The following is a 20,581-nucleotide window of genomic DNA, read 5'->3' as shown; positions in this document are numbered from 1 at the left end:
CCTTCAGAAGTATGAGATGAACCCCAACAACTTGGAAAGGTGGATCTCTCTCACACGTACCGACACAGACTATCCCGCAATTCAATTGATCCTCAAAGGTTTTTATTGAATAGCGGAGTAGGAAATATGATCAAAAAAAGTGTATGTATCTCGCACGTACACAACCACACTAGGCCCCAATTACTATTGTTTGTACCCCTAAAAGGCTAGATGAGGAGTAGGGGGGGTATGGAACAGGCAGCACCCTCAAACCTTCAGAAGTATGAGATGAACCCCAACAACTTGGAAAGGTGGATCTCTCTCACACGTACCGACACAGACTATCCCCCAATTTAACTGATCCCCAAAGGTTTTTGATTAAATAGCGGAATAGAAAATATGATCCCAAAAAAGTGTATGTATATCACACGTACACAACCACACTGGGCCCCAATTACTATTGTTTGTACCCCTAAAAGGCTAGATGAGGAGTAGGGGGAGTATGGAACAGGCAGCACCCTCAAACCTTCAGAAGTATGAGATGAACCCCAACAACTTGGAAAGGTGGATCTCTCTCACACGTACCAACACAGACTATCCCCCAATTTAACTGATCCCCAAAGGTTTTTGATTAAATAGCGGAATAGAAAATATGATCCAAAAAAAGTGTATGTATATCACACGTACACAACCACACTAGGCCCCAATTACTATTGTTTGTACCCCTAAAAGGCTAGATGAGGAGTAGGGGGAGTATGGAACAGGCAGCACCCTCAAACCTTCAGAAGTATGAGATGAACCCCAACAACTTGGAAAGGTGGATCTCTCTCACACGTACCGACACAGACTATCCCCCAATTTAACTGATCCCCAAAGGTTTTTGATTAAATAGCGGAATAGAAAATATGATCCAAAAAAAGTGTATGTATATCACACGTACACAACCACACTAGGCCCCAATTACTATTGTTTGTACCCCTAAAAGGCTAGATGAGGAGTAGGGGGGGTATGGAACAGGCAGCACCCTCAAACCTTCAGAAGTATGAGATGAACCCCAACAACTTGGAAAGGTGGATCTCTCTCACACGTACCAACACAGACTATCCCCCAATTTAACTGATCCCCAAAGGTTTTTGATTAAATAGCGGAATAGAAAATATGATCCCAAAAAAGTGTATGTATCTCGCACGTACACAACCACACTAGGCCCCAATTACTATTGTTTGTACCCCTAAAAGGCTAGGAGTAGGGGGAGTATGGAACAGGCAGCACCCTCAAACCTTCAGAAGTATGAGATGAACCCCAACAACTTGGAAAGGTGGATCTCTCTCACACGTACCAACACAGACTATCCCCCAATTTAACTGATCCCCAAAGGTTTTTGATTAAATAGCGGAATAGAAAATATGATCCCAAAAAAGTGTATGTATATCACACGTACACAACCACACTAGGCCCCAATTACTATTGTTTGTACCCCTAAAAGGCTAGGAGTAGGGGGGAGTATGGAACAGGCAGCACCCTCAAACCTTCAGAAGTATGAGATGAACCCCAACAACTTGGAAAGGTGGATCTCTCTCACACGTACCAACACAGACTATCCCCCAATTTAACTGATCCCCAAAGGTTTTTGATTAAATAGCGGAATAGAAAATATGATCCCAAAAAAGTGTATGTATATCACACGTACACAACCACACTAGGCCCCAATTACTATTGTTTGTACCCCTAAAAGGCTAGGAGTAGGGGGAGTATGGAACAGGCAGCACCCTCAAACCTTCAGAAGTATGAGATGAACCCCAACAACTTGGAAAGGTGGATCTCTCTCACACGTACCAACACAGACTATCCCCCAATTTAACTGATCCCCAAAGGTTTTTGATTAAATAGCGGAATAGAAAATATGATCCCAAAAAAGTGTATGTATATCACACGTACACAACCACACTAGGCCCCAATTACTATTGTTTGTACCCCTAAAAGGCTAGGAGTAGGGGGAGTATGGAACAGGCAGCACCCTCAAACCTTCAGAAGTATGAGATGAACCCCAACAACTTGGAAAGGTGGATCTCTCTCACACGTACCAACACAGACTATCCCCCAATTTAACTGATCCCCAAAGGTTTTTGATTAAATAGCGGAATAGAAAATATGATCCCAAAAAAGTGTATGTATATCACACGTACACAACCACACTAGGCCCCAATTACTATTGTTTGTACCCCTAAAAGGCTAGGAGTAGGGGGGAGTATGGAACAGGCAGCACCCTCAAACCTTCAGAAGTATGAGATGAACCCCAACAACTTGGAAAGGTGGATCTCTCTCACACGTATCAACACAGACTATCCCCCAATTTAACTGATCCCCAAAGGTTTTTGATTAAATAGCGGAATAGAAAATATGATCCCAAAAAAGTGTATGTATATCACACGTACACAACCACACTAGGCCCCAATTACTATTGTTTGTACCCCTAAAAGGCTAGGAGTAGGGGGAGTATGGAACAGGCAGCACCCTCAAACCTTCAGAAGTATGAGATGAACCCCAACAACTTGGAAAGGTGGATCTCTCTCACACGTACCAACACAGACTATCCCCCAATTTAACTGATCCCCAAAGGTTTTTGATTAAATAGCGGAATAGAAAATATGATCCCAAAAAAGTGTATGTATATCACACGTACACAACCACACTAGGCCCCAATTACTATTGTTTGTACCCCTAAAAGGCTAGATGAGGAGTAGGGGGAGTATGGAACAGGCAGCACCCTCAAACCTTCAGAAGTATGAGATTGTGTTCACTGTACCCCACAAAGATTGAGTTCACTGCACCCCACAATGATTGTGTTCACTGCACCCCACAAAGATTGTGTTCACTGCACCTCACAAAGATTGTGTTCACTGTACCCCCCAAAGATTGTGTTCACTGCACCCCACAAAGATTCTGTTCACTGTACCCCACAAAGATTGTGTTCACTGCACCCCAAAAAGATTGTGTTCACTGCACCCCAAAAAGGATGTTGTTCACTGCACCCCAAAAAGGATGTTGTTCACTCCACCCCAAAAAGATTGTGTTCACTGCACCCCACAAAGATTGTGTTCACTGCACCCCAAAAAGATTGTGTTCACTGCACCCCAAAAATGATTTTGTTCACTGCACCCCAAAAAGGATTTTGTTCACTGCACCCCAAAAAGGATGTTGTTCACTCCACCCCAAAAAGATTGTGTTCACTGCACCCCAAAAAGATTGTGTTCACTGCACCCCACAAAGGATTTTGTTCACTGCACCCCAAAAAGATTGTGTTCACTGCACCCCAAAAAGGATGTTGTTCACTGCACCCCAAAAAGGATTTTGTTCACTGCACCCCAAAAAGATTGTGTTCACTGCACCCCACAAAGGATTTTGTTCACTGCACCCCACAAAGATTGTGTTCACTGCACACCAAAAAGGATTGTGTTCACTGCACCCCAAAAAGATTTTGTTCACTGCACCCCAAAAAGATTGTGTTCACTGCAGCCCAAAAAGATTGTGTTCACTGCAGCCCAAAAAGATTGTGTTCACTGCAGCCCAAAAAGATTGTGTTCACTGCAGCCCAAAAAGATTGTGTTCACTGCAGCTCACACACAGAAAAATGGATGTGGATCACTGACACCTGCCTATCTCCAATCCCACACCACACAGCAATATCGATTGTAGTTTGTAGAACACAGTTTCCCTAAAATTCAGCAGACTCTGTCCCTAACAGGATTGAGAAGAGATCGTAGATCAGGATTGAGTGCAGACCCCACCCCCCACACAGCAATATCGATTGTAGTTTGTAGAAGACACTGACCCTATAATTCAGCAGACTCTATCCCTAAAATGCCTACAACTCGCCCTGCCTAAACACTCCGACCTGTCCCTCAATTCTATCCGGACACAAATGGTTTTTTCCTGCCTATCTTTCCCTAATCAGCAGCCAGCACGTTGATGTGTGCTCTGTCCCTGAATCTAAGCAGCATAATGACGCCGCTGCGGCTGCCTCGAACTTATAAAGACTTGGTCACATGCCTCAGACGGCCAATCACAGCTACTGAGACATTTGCAGGCATGGCTGGGATGGCTTAAGGCACACCAGTTAAACGATTGTTGATTGGCTGTTGAAAGCCCGCCATGAAAAGAGCGCCAAAGCATGCAAAACCCGGAAATAAAACGACCGAACACGGATTTTTACCCGAACATACAGTAAAGTGTCCGTGTCCGTGTTCGGGTACAAAAAATCCAATTATTCGGTACGAACACGAATAATACAGTCCGTGTTCGCTCAACACTACATGTAACACTTCCCGCTCAACCATCAAGAGTTGAGACACCCTAAGACAGGAATTATGTTACTGACATGATAACCAGGTAAAGCTAACGTGAAAAAGCCACACAGAGAAAGGGAATGAAGCCAGCACATTTAGGATTGGTAAGCTGCAATATATTATATTTGTGTTTTTTTAGTTTAATACTTCTTTAACTAGCATATTGCTTTGCCACCCACAAAAGAAAAATATAAAATGAAAAAGGCAAGGTGAACAGTATAGAACTTGTATAATGATATCTTTAACTCAATGTGCATCAAGCACTAAAATCTATAATAGTATGGACACCGATCAGCCATAACTTTATGACAGGTTATTGTAAATAATATTGAATTTCTTGTTACAATGGTGTCTGAAAGTCAATGGCATACATTGGGCAACAAGTAAACATGTTTTCCCTTGGTGTTGGTGTGTTGAAAGCAGAAAAAAATGGGCATCACAGTCTGTTGTGTATGGGGCTTAACAGCTGCAGACCAGTCAGGGTGCCTTTGCTGACCTATATCCACAGCCAAAAAGACCTACAGTGGTCATGTGAGCATCAGAACTGTACCAAGGAGAAATGGAAGAGGGTTGCTGGATCTGATAAATCACTTTTTTAATGCACATTATGTGAATGGCCGGGTGCATGCACATTACGTACCTAGGGAAGAGGTTGCACCAGATGCAGTATTGGAAGAAGGCAAGATGGCAAGGGCAGTGTGATGCGTACCACCTACCTAAACATTGTTGCCAACCAATAACCAAGTACACTCCTTCATGGAAACTGTATTCCCTGATAAGAGTGGCCTCTTTCAGCAGGATAATTCACCCTGCCACATTGCAAAAATGGTTCAAGAATGGTTTGAGGAATACAACATTGAGTTTATTGTGTTGATTTGGCCTCCAAGTTCTCCAGATCTCAATCCATTAAGCATCTATTTGATGTCCTGGAAAAACAAGTCCGATCTATGAAGGCCCTACCTTACAACTTACAGGACTTAAAGGATCTGGTACTGACAGCTTGGTGCCAGATACCATAGCATTACCTTCAGAGCCCTAGTGGCGCCCTTGCCTTGACGGGTCAGGGCTGTTTTGATGGCTACGTTGGGATCTACTCAATATTAGGTAGGTGGTCAAAAAGTTATGGATAATCAGTCATTTTTGGAATACTATATTATTATTATTATGCAGAATCTATATAGCGCCAACAGTTTATGTAGCGCTTTGCAATGTAGAGGGGAACAGTACGATTACAATACAGTTCAATACAGAAGGAATAGGAGGGCCCTACTCATTGAGCTTAATTTAACTACTATCTTATCTCCTAAAATTACTATTGCCCTAATTAAATTTCAATTTGTTATGCCAAATAGCCTATCCAGTATTATTATATTCATTATGTCTTCACAAATCACAGAGATGAGACCACAGGAATGTCGAGGGCAAAGTCTAATTGGCTGAGAGCATTTAACAAAGTGCGGATGCAGCTGCAAGAGGTAAGTGTAAAACAACTCTACTCATCAGGTAAAATTGGGACTAACAATAGTGTGTGTACTGCTGCTTATTTCTTCTTTCAACTGCACAGTACTCATAGCTCAGTCACCTTTTTGTTACCTTGTCTGACTGGTATTTTTATATGTTCATATTTTGTTTTGTTTTATTTGTATTTGTATTTTGTTTTTTATTTTGTGTCATTTTGTGATTTTTTTTTCCATTCAGAACGACTCCCTCTCTCTGCCCCCTCCCTGCTCATACCCTCTTCCCAAACAGCACTTTGTCCCATGCAAAGAGGCCAGAGATATCCAGTACAGGTAGGTGAGCAGTGAGCGATGATGATCTCAAGGTATTCTCTGAGTAAGGGCTCAGGTATAACCATGTGCCTAAACCACTTCATAAAGAATGTCATATATATATGCGCATATATATATACATATATATATATATATATATATATATATATATATATATATATATATATACGTATGTATACATACATATATATCCAGTTTCTATAAAATGTATTCACCTCCTTAGAAGTTTTTTATGTTTATTATCAAAGAACATCAATTCACAGTGAATGGAACTGTTTTTCTTTTTACATCAATCTACAAAGATATACTTTTTATTGTCAAATTGAAAAATGAGCTCTGCAAAATGATTTATCTGAATTATATTTTTTCCAAAGTCATACAAATAGATAAATGAAAAGAAGGAGTTTCAAGTGAAGTGAAGTGATAGTGAAAATACCTTTGTAAAGTATGGTATAATGCATGGTGTTAAACCTACACTTTGCTAAAAGGCACCTGGGAGACTCTGAAGATAGCTGGAAAAAGGTTCCATAATACAGCCAACAAAGCACTTTGTGGCTATCAGAGCAACCACTTTGATGTAAGCCATAAACTACATTTCATCATAAATGCATAAGTTTCACCATGAAGCATGGTGGTGACAGCATCATGCTCTGGGGATGTTTTTCTGTGGTAGGCCCTGGAAGGCTTGTGCGAATAGACTAAATACAGCTAAAAACAAAGAAATCCTGAAGAAAAACCTAATACAGTCTGCAAGAAACTCAAGCCTTGGCAGAAGATTTGTCTTTTAGGCTCCTTTCACACTTGTGCAACTTGTCCTGTGACTTGGAACTGCAAAGTCGCATGACAGGTTGTTCCCAATGATTTCCAATGAGTACCATTCATATCTTTGGAACTTCAAGGAGCAGCGACTTCAAAGTAGTCCCTGCACTACTTTGGTCCGACTTTGATGCGACTTGAGGTCCATAGACCTCAAGATTACACAGGCATTGCTTCACGTCCAGTCAAATTTGCTTACTTTGGTCCGACTTTGATGCGACTTGAGGTCCATAGACCTCAAGATTACACAGGCATTGCTTCACGTCCAGTCAAATTTGCTGTAATTCGTGCGACATTCAGGTTGCACAAGTGTGAAAGGGGCCTTAGCAAGACAACACAGTTAATAAACTGTCTTGTATCTACAACACAGTTAACAAAGTTGAAGGCCAGATCAGAGTAGGGATCATAGTGCAATGGTGAATCCAGTGTGGCTGGATTTGAGAAAGGCTATTCATTAAACATAACGGCAGGCTAGTATTGCAAAGTGAAGTGGGGAAAATCTACAAAGTTGATAGATGCCTATACACACACTCATGGCTACAATTGCTGCCAAAAGTGCATCTAATAAATACTAATACTGGCCATAGATGGATCGAAATTTGATCAGTGTGTGGTCATCTTGATCAACATCTATTGAACTGACAAGGTGGAGAACTTTTGCCGATCAGTGGCTGCAGCTACTGCTCAGTGTATTCTGACAGTTCATGTGGTGGCGATTCCTCCATCCACCTTGTCTGTGTTCAGGGGGCTGAATAAAAAAAAAACGGAACCATCTACTGTATGGCCAGCTTATCTTGAAGTGGATGTACACCTAAACAGTCATTTATTTTATCTTTTTTCATTTTACTTGTTTTTAGCCATTTGTAGAGATCTGTATTCACTTTGAAATTAAAGAATATATTTTGACTTATCATTGTGAAAAAAAAGACAAAATAAAGTCCATTGTTATTCGGTCTTCCATGACAGTAAGACAAAAAAACTTTCAAGAGGGTGAATACATTTTAAGCACTGTAGTAAGGTTTCTTTCTAAAGTAAAACATTTTGGAGCCAAAATTACTGGTGACAGACAGTAGACAGTAGGACACAATTTCAGTCATTTATAATATGTTTTAAATAAATGAAATAATATCAATAAAAGTATCAATAAATAGTTTACGATTGTTAAGTTTAATTGAAAAGATTCAATAATTACATTAGGTATTTTGAATTCTTAAATAGTTAAGATATCTTGTAACCCTTAAAAATAATTTTTTCTTTCTCAATTAAAATTATGTTTCCATTTCTCAAACTCCATTGCTTTTTGCTGCCATAGTAACCACCTTCATTACAGGTGTCTACATACATATTTGTATTGCTGAGAAGGGAAGAGGGTGTGCCTGTCCAGGTCTATTATATTAGAATGCATTGGGTTGTAAGCAGGGCACAGGCTGAACAAAAAAAAAAAAGAAAAAAACAGTTTCCCCCATCCACACAAGTTAGGTGGATGGACAAATTACCCCCGCAGGGACATGCTGCTGTCAGAATACACTGATCAGTGGCTGCAGTCACTGATCTGCAAGACTTTCCAGTGTGTCTTTTCGATAGAAGTCCATCTAATCATTGACTTCTGTCGAAAAGGGAGGATCACACACAGATTGAAATTTGGCCGGTCCCTGCTAAACCAGCTGAATTGTAATCTGCCTATTTCTAGTTTTACTCTTGTGCCTTTAAAACTGCTCAGTCATCTTTAGAAATCTTGTACAGCTGCTGTAACGTGACAGTGTAGCTGTAGTAAGTATCCAGCCTATTCCTCTGGCTGGATTTACAGGCAAATACAAAGGGCCACAGCTTTTGTTTTGTCTAAATCTGCAGGCCAGTCTGGATTACCTGCTTGTTGGTGGAGCAAAAACGTATTAGGGCTTTCAGCTCTTGCCGAATTAAATGATTGAAATGGCAACTGGGGTAAGAACACTTTAACCCAGTTGCAAAACGTTAAGGATCTGAACCCAAGTGATCAAAGCCTGTGATTAAATCTGCCTCCACATGTAGATATACCCCCAACAGCTCCTTCAATGGTGGGGGGATGACACCTGGTGGCTTTCCTGGAGACTTAGTAAGGCCACATGGGTCTGTGAAATATGACACCCGCTGCCCCATAGAGCTGCATGGAGGATCCGATCAGATCCGCCTAAAAAACTGACAGGCGGATCTGATCGGACCGCCCGTGTGAAAGAGCCCTAAGAGTTATGAGATAAAGTTCTTCCATTAAAGCTCACTTCACTAGGGCAGTGAGTATTTGGGTAATTTCATACAGGTGTCATCTATTCAGTCATGTTAAGACAAACAGATTTAAGCTCCATGCACACAGCTAAAAAAACGCTAGAAAAAAAACACTGGATAAAAAATGCTGATAATATTGTTTTTGTGCCAGCATGTAGTAGCATTTTAGTAGCTTTTAGAAGATTTTAGGGGCATTAATGTTTTTTTCAGCACTTGAAGAAAAAAAAGACACTCGAAAAAAGCGTTTTAGTAGCAGTTGGTAGTGTTAAGCATTTAGGATCATTTAGAAGCATTCAGCATTTTTTTCTACCATGAAACTGCTCCCATAAACTCTACAAAAACAATGAGAACGCTAAACGCTGAAGCCTGAAAAACCCTTCTAACATAAAATAGTGTGCATGGACACATAGGTTAACACTACTAGCTTCTAGGAGCAGAAAGAAATGCTCATAAAAGCTTCTAGGAGCTTAAAATTGCCCAGATGCTGTCATTTAGGGCTCTAATTAAACCCAGGGATGTGACAGAGACATGAGATGAAAATTATATTATTGCTAGCGAAAAAGTAATTTGACTTTTAAGTATAAACCAAAAGTACCCATATTACATACTTACATAGTTAATCTGGTTGAAAAAAGTCCATCAAGTTCAACTAATAAGTGAATAATTGCCCACAAACGTTGTGTCCATTTGCCAGGCTTAGGCAATTGAGTTGTTGGTATGACAATAGTTTTTTTTTCTAGCCCCACTGTTGTAATTTCAACATTATATGGCATTCCATGTCCTCTATATTTTTAACTCATTCACTATTACTTTATTGTTGTATGCCTTTTTAATGTGCAGTGTGTGTGTAAGTGTTTGTGTATGTGTATACATAAAACCACATTTGCTTCTCAATTTCTGACGTTATTATGTGTGTTTTCTTTTGCTTTATGAAAAGTGATTCAAGAAAAGTAATTTACATCTAAATGTACCCTTATCTATATTTGTTATCTAACTTGTGTTACCACAACCCTGTCAGAAATTATTGTTAATGCCAAGCTACACCTTTCGGACAACTTTGGTTCTAGGGTAGGCTGTAGAAATTATCTATACTGTATGTATCAGTAACAAGCAACATTTAGGGTCTGTGTTGGCAGACTTTATTAGGTAAACTCAGATTGTATTTGACATTACATCAGTTTAAGATACTTCCCAGATTATTCAGAATTCATTGCAGGTGTAGTTGTCCTGCATTTTAACTGCTTCACCTGCTTTTGCAATCCCATAGACTTGTACGAAGAAAGAGGCAGTTCTAACACAAACAAACCCAAGCCCTAATTCATCTTTGCTGCTACCTCGGAAATATTAAAGTAGATTTATTTTTGTTTCTCTATCCACATTGGTGTGTGTTTCGTCACTCTTCCATCCCAATGATGGTGGGCACCAAGAAGGAAACACTCTTTAATATAAACATTCTTTCTTAGGATGTTTTTTGTTGTCTCAATTCCTGTTAGAAAGAGTCCTCCAAGTTACTTTGTTTACTGTTGGGATAGAAAATGAGGCAAATCTTCCCAAATGGCAATTTTACTCTTCTCCACTTTAGTAAAAAATGCTTTTGAAGTGAAGCATTTTCCTCTCACTTCCGGTCATAATGATATGAAGCACATCTCCGCAATAGAAACTAAGACATCAATATAAACCTTAGCCATCCTCAACTAACAAAAAAGTTTTGACTGGAGTTACACTTCAGTGTTTTGCCTGAGTTTGTAAAGGAGAGATAGCTAACACATGGGGACAGATAAGTGTTAAGTGTGCTAACAGGAAAACATATTGATGCCCATAGCAACTAGAGTAAGCATTTCGTTGATTGGTTGCTAAGGGCAACAACAAAAGTAGCATTTAGTATATATTTCCTATATCAGACCCAGTGGCTTAGACAAGAATGATACTTCAAAGAAATATTTAGTTTGCGGACTGATAGCTATTTTCCTATAGACAGCCTCTCAGGAGTCTATAGTTCCTTGTAGCAATTAAAAAAATGTGGCCATTCCTTTTCTGTACAGCTTTAGAGGCATTAAAAGATAAGTACTAAATACTATTTGAAGTCTTACTATGCTGTTACAAATATGAAACTTGCCAAAAAGCAGGACAAAGCCAAAAATGCAACAGCGAATTACCACACATGCAAACACAAATTATTATCCTTTAAAAATGTTTTTTTAGTATATAAAATCTCACTTTTTTTTTTTTACAGGCGAGAGGCGAAGGCAGTGGAAATATGTCAAAGTCTCTGTGGTTTAAAGATGGGTATGTGAAAGGACAGTGTCCTTTTATCAACTGAACAAAAGTAATTTCCTAAAATCTTTGTGCACCTATTATGGATATACTTATACATTCATACATATATGTGGCAGTGTTACATGGTCAGTGCTTTATAGCTCCCTTCTTTTAAACAAGAATGGTATGTACGTGTTTTAAAAATGTTTTTGTAAATATATTTTTACAGAAGTTTTTTAAAATAATTAAGAACGTTCATATGTCGTTACACCTTAGAAAGAGACAATTGGAAACATATAAGTGTAAAGGGTCTCACATAGGCAATAATCTGCATTATTCAGTTAAATGTGAAGAAAATCATGGAAGCCTTTGGTGCCTTCATGTAGCGCCTGTATAGTCATGTACATTTTCTGGTTGACACTGTTTCTTTTCAATGCATTTACTTAAGTTTTTACAAATACAAAGTAAAAATAGTGTTTCAAAGTTATGTACCAAACAAGGTACATTCTGTTATATAGAAATTCCTTTTCATATGCAATATGACAAAAAAAGTCTTTCTGTATTCGGTATCTTATGCACTTTGTTCTTGTTGCCATGCTCACTGTCAGGCCTGCTGGTGGTCTGATAATTATTGACAGTATGCCGGACATACGAAAGAGAAAACCCATACCTCTTGTCAGCGACTTGGTGAGTTTTAGCTAAAAATATTTTTAAAAGTGTTTTCTTTTCTTTATTCAGTTCACTAACACTTTTCTCATTATTTGTTTCCATGCTTTCCCCATTTGTAAAGGCAATGGTAATTTATATTTCATGACATTTTCATTAGCATTTAAGATTTAAAGAAACATGCTGGGGCTGATCGATGAAAGCAAATGAACAAGGACAAGGATAAATATAGTACGCATGGATTGTGGCAATGTGCGCAAATTGTAGAAACACAGAGAGATTGCGATCCCTAAACCTAGCTGATCATACAGTGATACCTATTGGTTGGCCCTAATTTACTGTGCATTTTGAACATCTAAATTATTCTCTGTATGTGCTTTATGTTCCTAGAAGTAGGGAATATGCAGAGGAACATTTTACTTAACAATTAAAAAAAAAAAGAATACAGTAATGTGGCTGCAAAGCTAAGCAACAAAATGTGCATGCACCAAGCTAAATAGCATGTTAAAAGGAAAAAAAAACCCTTACACTATGCTGTTGAAGCTAAAAGGAAGCATATTTTTTTAATGCACCAGTATATGGAGTCTTGTAGGGCAGCTGATGCCTGAAATTTTGCACGTGTGGAAAGATGCATGCACAGTATAATATCCCTCTGCTAATGGTTCAGTGAAGGTTTCTACATTTTTTTTTTTCTGCATTTTCCTCTACTGATAGTTATGTGCAGTTTTATTCCCAATTAGTATACACATTTATGAAAATTATAACAGTGATTAGATAAACCCCAAAACAAACAGAAAATCCCATCTTATTTTCCGCATACCACCACTTCGCTCAGCTATTATATATTTACACTATAGTTTACATTTAATACCCTTACTTTATTGTGAGCACTATCTGAAAAAAAATCAACCAAAAAACATCACTTGTCCATAAAGTAGTTAGATAGTTAAGTTGGCCATAGATGGATCTCATTTTTTTTTTTGTTCGGAATGAATATGGAGAGAGAAATCCATCCTGAGTAGAGATTCTCCACTGTCAGATTACACTGATCAACTTCTGTTGAATGACGTGGCCACTCATGGACTGAAATTCGTCCAGTCCCTGCTTAACCAGTCGAATTTCGATCCATCTATGGTCAGCTTAAAACAGTATTAAATCCAAAAGCAATCATTTACTATATTGCAGTGTACCAAATCTTAGATGTGGTAACTGCATTTGTTTTCTTTTTTAGTCTTTTTTCCTTTTATTTTTAGCTGGTAATCCAGCCAGTAAGTCTATTGTTTTTCAGAAGAACAAGCTGCCCTGCAGATATAGCAGTTAGGCCTGTTTTACACAGGCTTCAGCTTGCATGTGAGCAGAATGAACAGTAAGCCTTGACAAAGCATTTGCAGAGCTTCCAGCAAGCTATTTTGAAACACCATTCAACTCCAGTTTGTAAGCGCCGGTTCACACTACCGCGACGCTACTTTAGGTGGCGACCTCCGAGGTCGCGGTGCGAGCAGCGCGCCGCGACCTCGGAGCGGCCGCCACGGACTTCATAACATTGAAGTCTATGGCGGTCGCCTCCTGGTCGCCCCAAAGAAGCTCCGGACCCTTTTTCTAGGTCGGAGCGACTTGTGTCGCTCCTATTAGAACGGGTCCGTAGCTTTCCTATGGGAGGCGACCTGCGGCGACCTGTGAGGCGACCAGGTCGCCTCACAGGTCGCCCTAGTGTGAACCGGCACTGAATGTTAAATACAGAACCTAATGGGAGCGTTGGTTGCCGCTTTAAGCAAGCTGCTAGCAGGCTTCAACAGGCTTTCAACAAGCATTAAGAAGTTCTGAAGCCTACTTGCAGCTTGTTTAAAGTGGCAGTCAATACTCCCATTAGGACCTATTTTCAACATTTACAAACTGGAGCTGAATGGTACTTTAAAAGCTTCAATAAAGCTTGCTGAAAGCTCTGCAAATGCTTTATCAAAGCTTTCTGTTCACATTATTCTTATACAAGCTGAAACCTGTGTGAAAAAGGCCTTATAGGGTTGAGACAAACCATTTACCACTGACAAGGCTGCTTACAATGATCATCTTGTATTTATTTATGTAAAACCCTTATCCCAAAAGTAAAAACACTGATGCTGTAATTGCCTATAAAGTGTGAGCTGGAGTTTATCTTCAGTATGTTAGTGTTATTAAATCTGACAACACTGCTGTCCAAAGGTGACCCTGTGCTCCTTCATCCAGAGTGAAGGCACTCTAATGTTTCATACACACTGTGAGTTTGCTCAGCTCCCCTGAATGCCTTTTCTCCTGGCAGGAGAAAAGCTGCTTAACAAACGCATATATAGGCGTGTCAAGTGTTTCAGCGTAAAAGCCTAAAAAAGAAAACGAATGCAGCCACAAAATCTAATGATTGGTAAACTGCAATGTATTACATTTTTGGTTTTGGGTTTAATACTGGTTTGAATCATGTTAAACACAAGTCTATCAAGCTAAACAAAAATAAAATATAAACAAATATAAAACCTCCATATACCCAATCCTATATCCACAACTGGTCCAGGAAAAGGAACCCCCCCCCAATAAATCATGGTCTAATTTACTCCAGCAGAGAAAATAAAATCATTCCTGAACCATTAGGAGGCAACTAGATTTTCCCTGGTTTAACTATACTCAGTCCTTAAATGTGTTTCCAAATATAGGACCAGCATGGCATGTCATGGGCATGTTTTGTGATTATGATTGTTTTAAAGGGAGAAAAATATTTCTAAAATAACAAACAAATGATAACTACCTGCTCTGTGCAATCATTTTGCACAGAGCATTCCCAATCCTCTTCTTCTGGGGCCCCCCACCGCTGTTGCTGGCTCCCCCCCCCCCCCCGCTTTTGACTTGGCCCATAGCAAGCCGTTTGCTCTAAGGGTATTCGTGCAGGCTAGATCCCAAGCCCCTTGACACCCTGCTTCCTCCTCCCAGCCTGTGATTGACAGCCAATGTCTCCTGCTGCTGCCTCCATGTCCATTGAGGAGGGAGAGAGCCGACAGAGCCGCTGCTTTTGGGCACAGCACTAGATTGAGATCCTGTCTTTAGAACCACTTTAAGTAACATATATTACTAAAGTCAATCACTGATATAAAATAACATATATATATATATATATATATATATATATATATATATATATATATATATATATATATATATATGTAAGATTGCAAGCATACAACCATACAGTAGTGTATGTAGCCCCTTTGTCTTGCTGGATTAGTTGTAAGTCATGGCCATATGTTCCAACTTAAGGCCCTTTCACACAGGGCAGATCCACTTTCCTCAGCAGAGGATCAGCGGACAGCAGAGCAGAGTGGGCAGGAAACAGGACCATGTTCACTCCATGTTCATGTCCTGCACTATAGACTGTTGTGTGTAAACTGACCAGCTGTTCATTTACACCCGACTGCCCTCAGATTGGAGGTTTATTTACACAAGTCTGTTTACACCCGCCAGTCCACAGGGTTACAAGGTCCATCCAATTAGGTTCACCTGAAAGACTGACAAGTGGACCTTATCAGATTGCCCATGTGAAAGGTGCCTTACTCTTTACTGGTAAGGTATAAAAAATCTTTTGAGATTAAAAAAAATGTGAGCACAAATAATTAACTGTGATGAAGGGTTTGTTTTCACTTGATTTTAATCAGTAAGGTGGAAAGATGCTTAGGAGCACAGTATTTTGCACTTTATAGATGAGGTCATCTTGGAGAGTGCACATATCACTTGTGGGTGCTATCATCACTTGGGACATTACTTTATTTAAATGATAAAAATCTAGATTCATGTCCATGTGTAAAGAGGTCTTTGCCTGAGCTTCATTTGGCCTGGTAAATAGTTCCACCTCCCTACAGCATCTTAACCACTTAAGCCCCGGAAGATTTTACCCCCTTCCTGACCAGGGGGTATTTTGCGATTCGGCACTGCGTGACTTTAACGGACAATTGCGCGGTCGTGCGACGCTGCATCTAAATGTACCTAAACTAATTTGGCGTCCTTTTTTTCCCACAAACAGAGCTTTCTTTTGGTGGTATTTGATCACCTGTGCGATTTTTTGATCATGCGCTATAAACAAAAAAAGAGCGTAAATTTTGCAAAAATAGCAATATTTTTCACATTTTTTTATATGAAATTCCCCCCCAAAAAAATGTAAAAATCAAAATTTTTTAACATTTTGGCCAATTTGTTTTATGCTACCTATGTTTGGTAAAAAAAATTGCAAAAAGAGTATTTTGATTAGTTTGCGCAAAAGTTATCGCGTTTACTAACAAAGGGAAAGATTTTTGTTGTTTTTTTTAACGCGTAATGGCGGCGATTTGCGATTTTTTTTGCGGTACTGCGACATTGCGGCGGACAGATCGGACCCTTGACTGACATTTTTGACACTTTTGGGGTTACCAGTGACATTTCTACAGTAATCAGTGCTATACATATGCACTGTTACTGTAAAAATACACTGGCAGTGAAGGGGTTAACTTTTTTTTGAAAGGGAGGGGCTATGTGTGTCCCTAGGGGCGTGCTTTCTACTGTGATTGGCTGTGGCTTCAAATGTATGAACAGTGATCAACGGTTCTACATAGTAGAACCGTATGATCATCCTTCATACACAGGGGAGAATGACAGGCAGCTTGTTTACACAAGCCGCCTGACTTTCTCCCTCTCCCCGACGATCGCAGAGTGACCGGCGGACATCGGGTCCGCCGGTCACACGCGCGAGGGGGGGTGCGTGACCGCGCGGGAGCCGGAGCGCGCCTCCGGCGGCGCGCGCTCGTTCCCTAGACCCTCACATGCTAGCGACGTAGACCTACGTCGCTTTGCCTGTGAGGGGCTGACTGTCGACGTAGATCTGCGTTAGGCAGTCGGCAAGTGGTTAAGTAATGTTAACCTTTCCATTTTTGTGGTGTTATATACAATGTAAGAATTATTATCGTAAGAGCAAACCTAAAATACACAGTAGCTTCTTAAATTATTTCTACAGGTAAATGATCAATCAAACAAAAAGCCATTTTGTACTGGAGTCTAGTGGGCTAGGTTCTTTTCTTCTTCATTTTGGAATTTTGAATGTTACAGCTTATCTGGTTGCACTCTCTATAACAAATAAAATATCAAACTGAGAGAGAGGGTCCTTTTATAATGCCAACAGGAGGTAGGTAAACTCAGAAATTCAAGCACAGTTATCTCACCAACCCAGTCCCTAAAATATATAAGAAATTGCCAGGAAGTAACTCTACATCTACCAAAAACTTAAAAAAATTTCTTTCAAGTGGACTGACCCTGTTTTACTGCCTTTTTATATCACATTGAAGAAGATTCATGCATCCTCTTTCAGATGATATTGACTCATACATCCCCCATCCCACTTCAGTGTCTCCCTCCTTCATGTGTGTTTCCTCCTCTCTGACTCCCCCCCTCCATGACTTAATCATTGAGATCACTATTATTGGCTCTGCCACTTTCCTAATTAGAAGCCTGCAAGTTCAGCAGCTAATTGTTAATTATATCATCACTCCTATTCACATTCATTTTGACCATGGATACATACTAACAAACAATTGTTTCTTCAGAATAACAAAAGGTAGGAATCAAATCTGGAAAAAGTTTGTTCAAATCTATACAATGTACAGAGACCATTGGAGTTATTTTTTTAAAGCTTTAAAAACAAGGGATCTGGACTTTTTATTTAGCCTGTCCCCATTGTGAGACTTATCCAGTGTTCCCGTGTGATCATCAGAGCAGGAAGCAAGGGGGAACTTCTTGGAAAGCAACACAAACAGCAATAATTTTTTTTTTTTTTTAAATCAGGTAAAATGTTTATTGAGATGTCACAAAGTTGTACAAACAGGAAATAAAGATACATATTGTTCACTCAAGAAAACACTCCAGTATAAAGTACTGAAAATAAAGCCACATGAAATGTATTAATAGCTGTTTAGGGCCATATCTGCCACCCTTCATAGCCAGGATACTAGGCCTACCTGAGCAAAACAGGGAAATGTTCAGGAAACATTTGAAAAGCAAGGATACACAGTCCTCGACTTTAACATTGCTATCTAGAGTAGGCATAGCCATATTTGTAATACCATATTTCACAGCAATAATCTGTCCAGTACTAAATCCACCAGGGCTAAACCAGGACACCTTATCAAATTTAGATAAGCTGCCTCTTTGCTGATATATCAGCTGATATAACCGTAGCATTGTGCCCATCTGTTCAAGCCACATCTGTGGTGTAGGGAAAGCATGAGAAATCCAATGAAGAAAAATGAGCCTGCGAGCCTGAAACAGAGCCATAGAGGTCACCTCTCTAACATACATATCTGGAATTACAGCATCAAGCATACCTTAAATGCATTGCTTAGGTTTCAGGGGAATGGAAACCTGAAATGCGGTGTTTACCGTAGTGACAACAATGCTCCAGGAGCGGTGAAGCTTCAGGCACCTATATATCACATGTATTAGGTCCCATGTATCTCAGTTAAATGTAGCACACAGGGGGTCTGGGCTTAGACCTATGGAATGCAGCCTAAGTTGAGTACGATAAACTCTTAAAAGAAATAAAGAGTTAAGAAAGTCTCTACGAGACATTAAGAGAGCATAGCCATATGGCCTCTAAGGCCTCCTCCCATTGGTCCTATGGGATATCACTTATGTCTCTCTTCCACCTCTCATGTACTGAACTGGAGAAAACTCTCTGAGTATACCCCCAGGAGCATAACAGTTGGAGAAAGAGAAATAGAGTAGGACTGCTGCATAACACCAAATATCGGGGTTGGAGACAACTTCGAGGCCTCCAGAGACCGCTAAGCATTCATCACGTGTTTCAATTGTAAAAAGCAAAAGAGCATATTAGAGGAAATTCCAAATCTAGACTGCAAATGGGAAAAAGAAAGTAAATGTCCATTGTTAAAGATATGTTTGAGAGTCGTCACCCCAAAAACTTGCTATTTAGTGGCATGCTGTAACTTGTCAAATTCGGGGTAGGTGTGATTATTCCAAATAGGGCTGTAACTTTGTATCCCGTAACCTTTTGTAGTTGTTTGGCTTTCTCACATGTTTTTTGTATGAGCCTGTATGTCGGGTTTTTTTGGTTTGGAAAATAGTTGTGCCTTTAGGCCCTTGACAAGAGTGTTGGCCCTTCTAAAATACAGCATGACAGACAGTGTGGAGTCCTGAGTTTGATTCCCAGAGGCTGATGTCTTCAGTAGACCTCCCACCTTGTGTTGGAGTTGAGATGCAATTTAATAAAGCCAGGGATTCGGGGAAACCAACCCTCCCCTTTGGTTTCTGCAATTGTTCCAATTAAACTCCAATTTAACCAAAATAGAATTGACCACACAGAATTTTTTTAGCAGGATAACCACTGAGGAATTATGGAGATGATAGAGCAATTGGGGCATCAAAATCATTTTGACCACTGAGAGCCACAAATTGGTCCATAGTTTAACCTCGTCTCTAAATTTCATTAGGAAAAATAGTTAAGTGGTAGTAGTCTATAGGCTGTGGAGCAATTACTATCCCTAAGTATTTGAATGAAGTCACCACAGGTACATGACAAAAGGATGCTGACAAAGGGTTCACCCCTTGATCCAGCAGTAAGAAAGCAGATTTTGTCCAATTTATTGTAAGCCCTGAAAACTGTCCAAATTCTGATATAGTAGACATGACATTACTATATAGTGGACATGACAAACTTTGGTGTCACCCAATAGCAGGAGCATGTCATCCTTCATAAAGCAGGACTTTCTCTTGTAGTGTTCCATACTGGAACCCCCTTATATTGTCATTGGCTCTAATTGGTGCCGCTGGCGGCTCTATAGCCAGGGCTAATAATAGCTATGAGAGGGGGCAGCCCTGCCAGGTACCCCTTCCCAACACAATGGTGGTGGAGAGTTTGCCCCCTCTCTTATACTGGCTTGTGGGTGATAATACAAAAGGTGAACCCATCATAAAATGCCATAAAAATGGCACAAAATCCAAACACGGCCAATTCTACACTGTCAAATGCTTTTTTGGTGTCTAACGACAACGCTTTGTTGGCCTCTAATGACTTTGTTTTTAAGTTTTACAAGAGTGGGAAAGGTTTAAAGGCTCTGTCAGAGGTTCATGGCTGTCTGTGTCTCTACTGAGATTTTCTCCCTTATACTATGCGGTTACCAGATGGGAACATGGAGAACTCATCTTTTCTGCCCAAAATACAACAAAAACATTTTGTCTAGAATTTACCATTACAGTGTTGCCCTACACCCAGGTAGCATATGCACAATTGTCTTGCAAATACTGATTTCTGGGCCATTAAGTTCTCTCCAGACACCTCTGTGCTAGAGTTTATGATAACTACAAGCAATTATTTTTTACTTGTAAGGCAAAAGTTTATTTTTTATAATATCAAACTTTTATTTTTGAAGATGTTTTTCCATTTGTTATATATGCAGAAATCTGCAGCAA

General features: G+C 39.8%; 1 protein-coding gene across 16 annotated transcripts in view; it reads left to right on the top strand.

The window, feature by feature from the left end:
- LOC309544369 (protein unc-13 homolog A) overlaps positions 1–20,581 on the top strand; it is a 297,990-nt gene that overhangs the window by 119,099 nt on the left and 158,310 nt on the right. For all 16 annotated transcript variants that reach the window (XM_082243274.1, XM_082243271.1, XM_082243272.1 and 13 more), the window contains 3 exons: positions 5,722–5,800; positions 11,424–11,476; positions 12,055–12,133. In XM_082243274.1, the coding sequence (XP_082099400.1) occupies positions 5,722–5,800; positions 11,424–11,476; positions 12,055–12,133 (211 nt within the window). The remainder of the gene's footprint in view (positions 1–5,721; positions 5,801–11,423; positions 11,477–12,054; positions 12,134–20,581) is intronic.

Source organism: Pelophylax lessonae (genome assembly GCF_965119305.1).
Source record: "Pelophylax lessonae genome assembly, chromosome: 1".
In the NCBI taxonomy this organism is placed as follows: Eukaryota; Metazoa; Chordata; class Amphibia; order Anura; family Ranidae; genus Pelophylax; species Pelophylax lessonae.
Note: the sequence above shows the minus strand (reverse complement) of the source record. Positions and strands in the feature narration are given on the sequence as shown.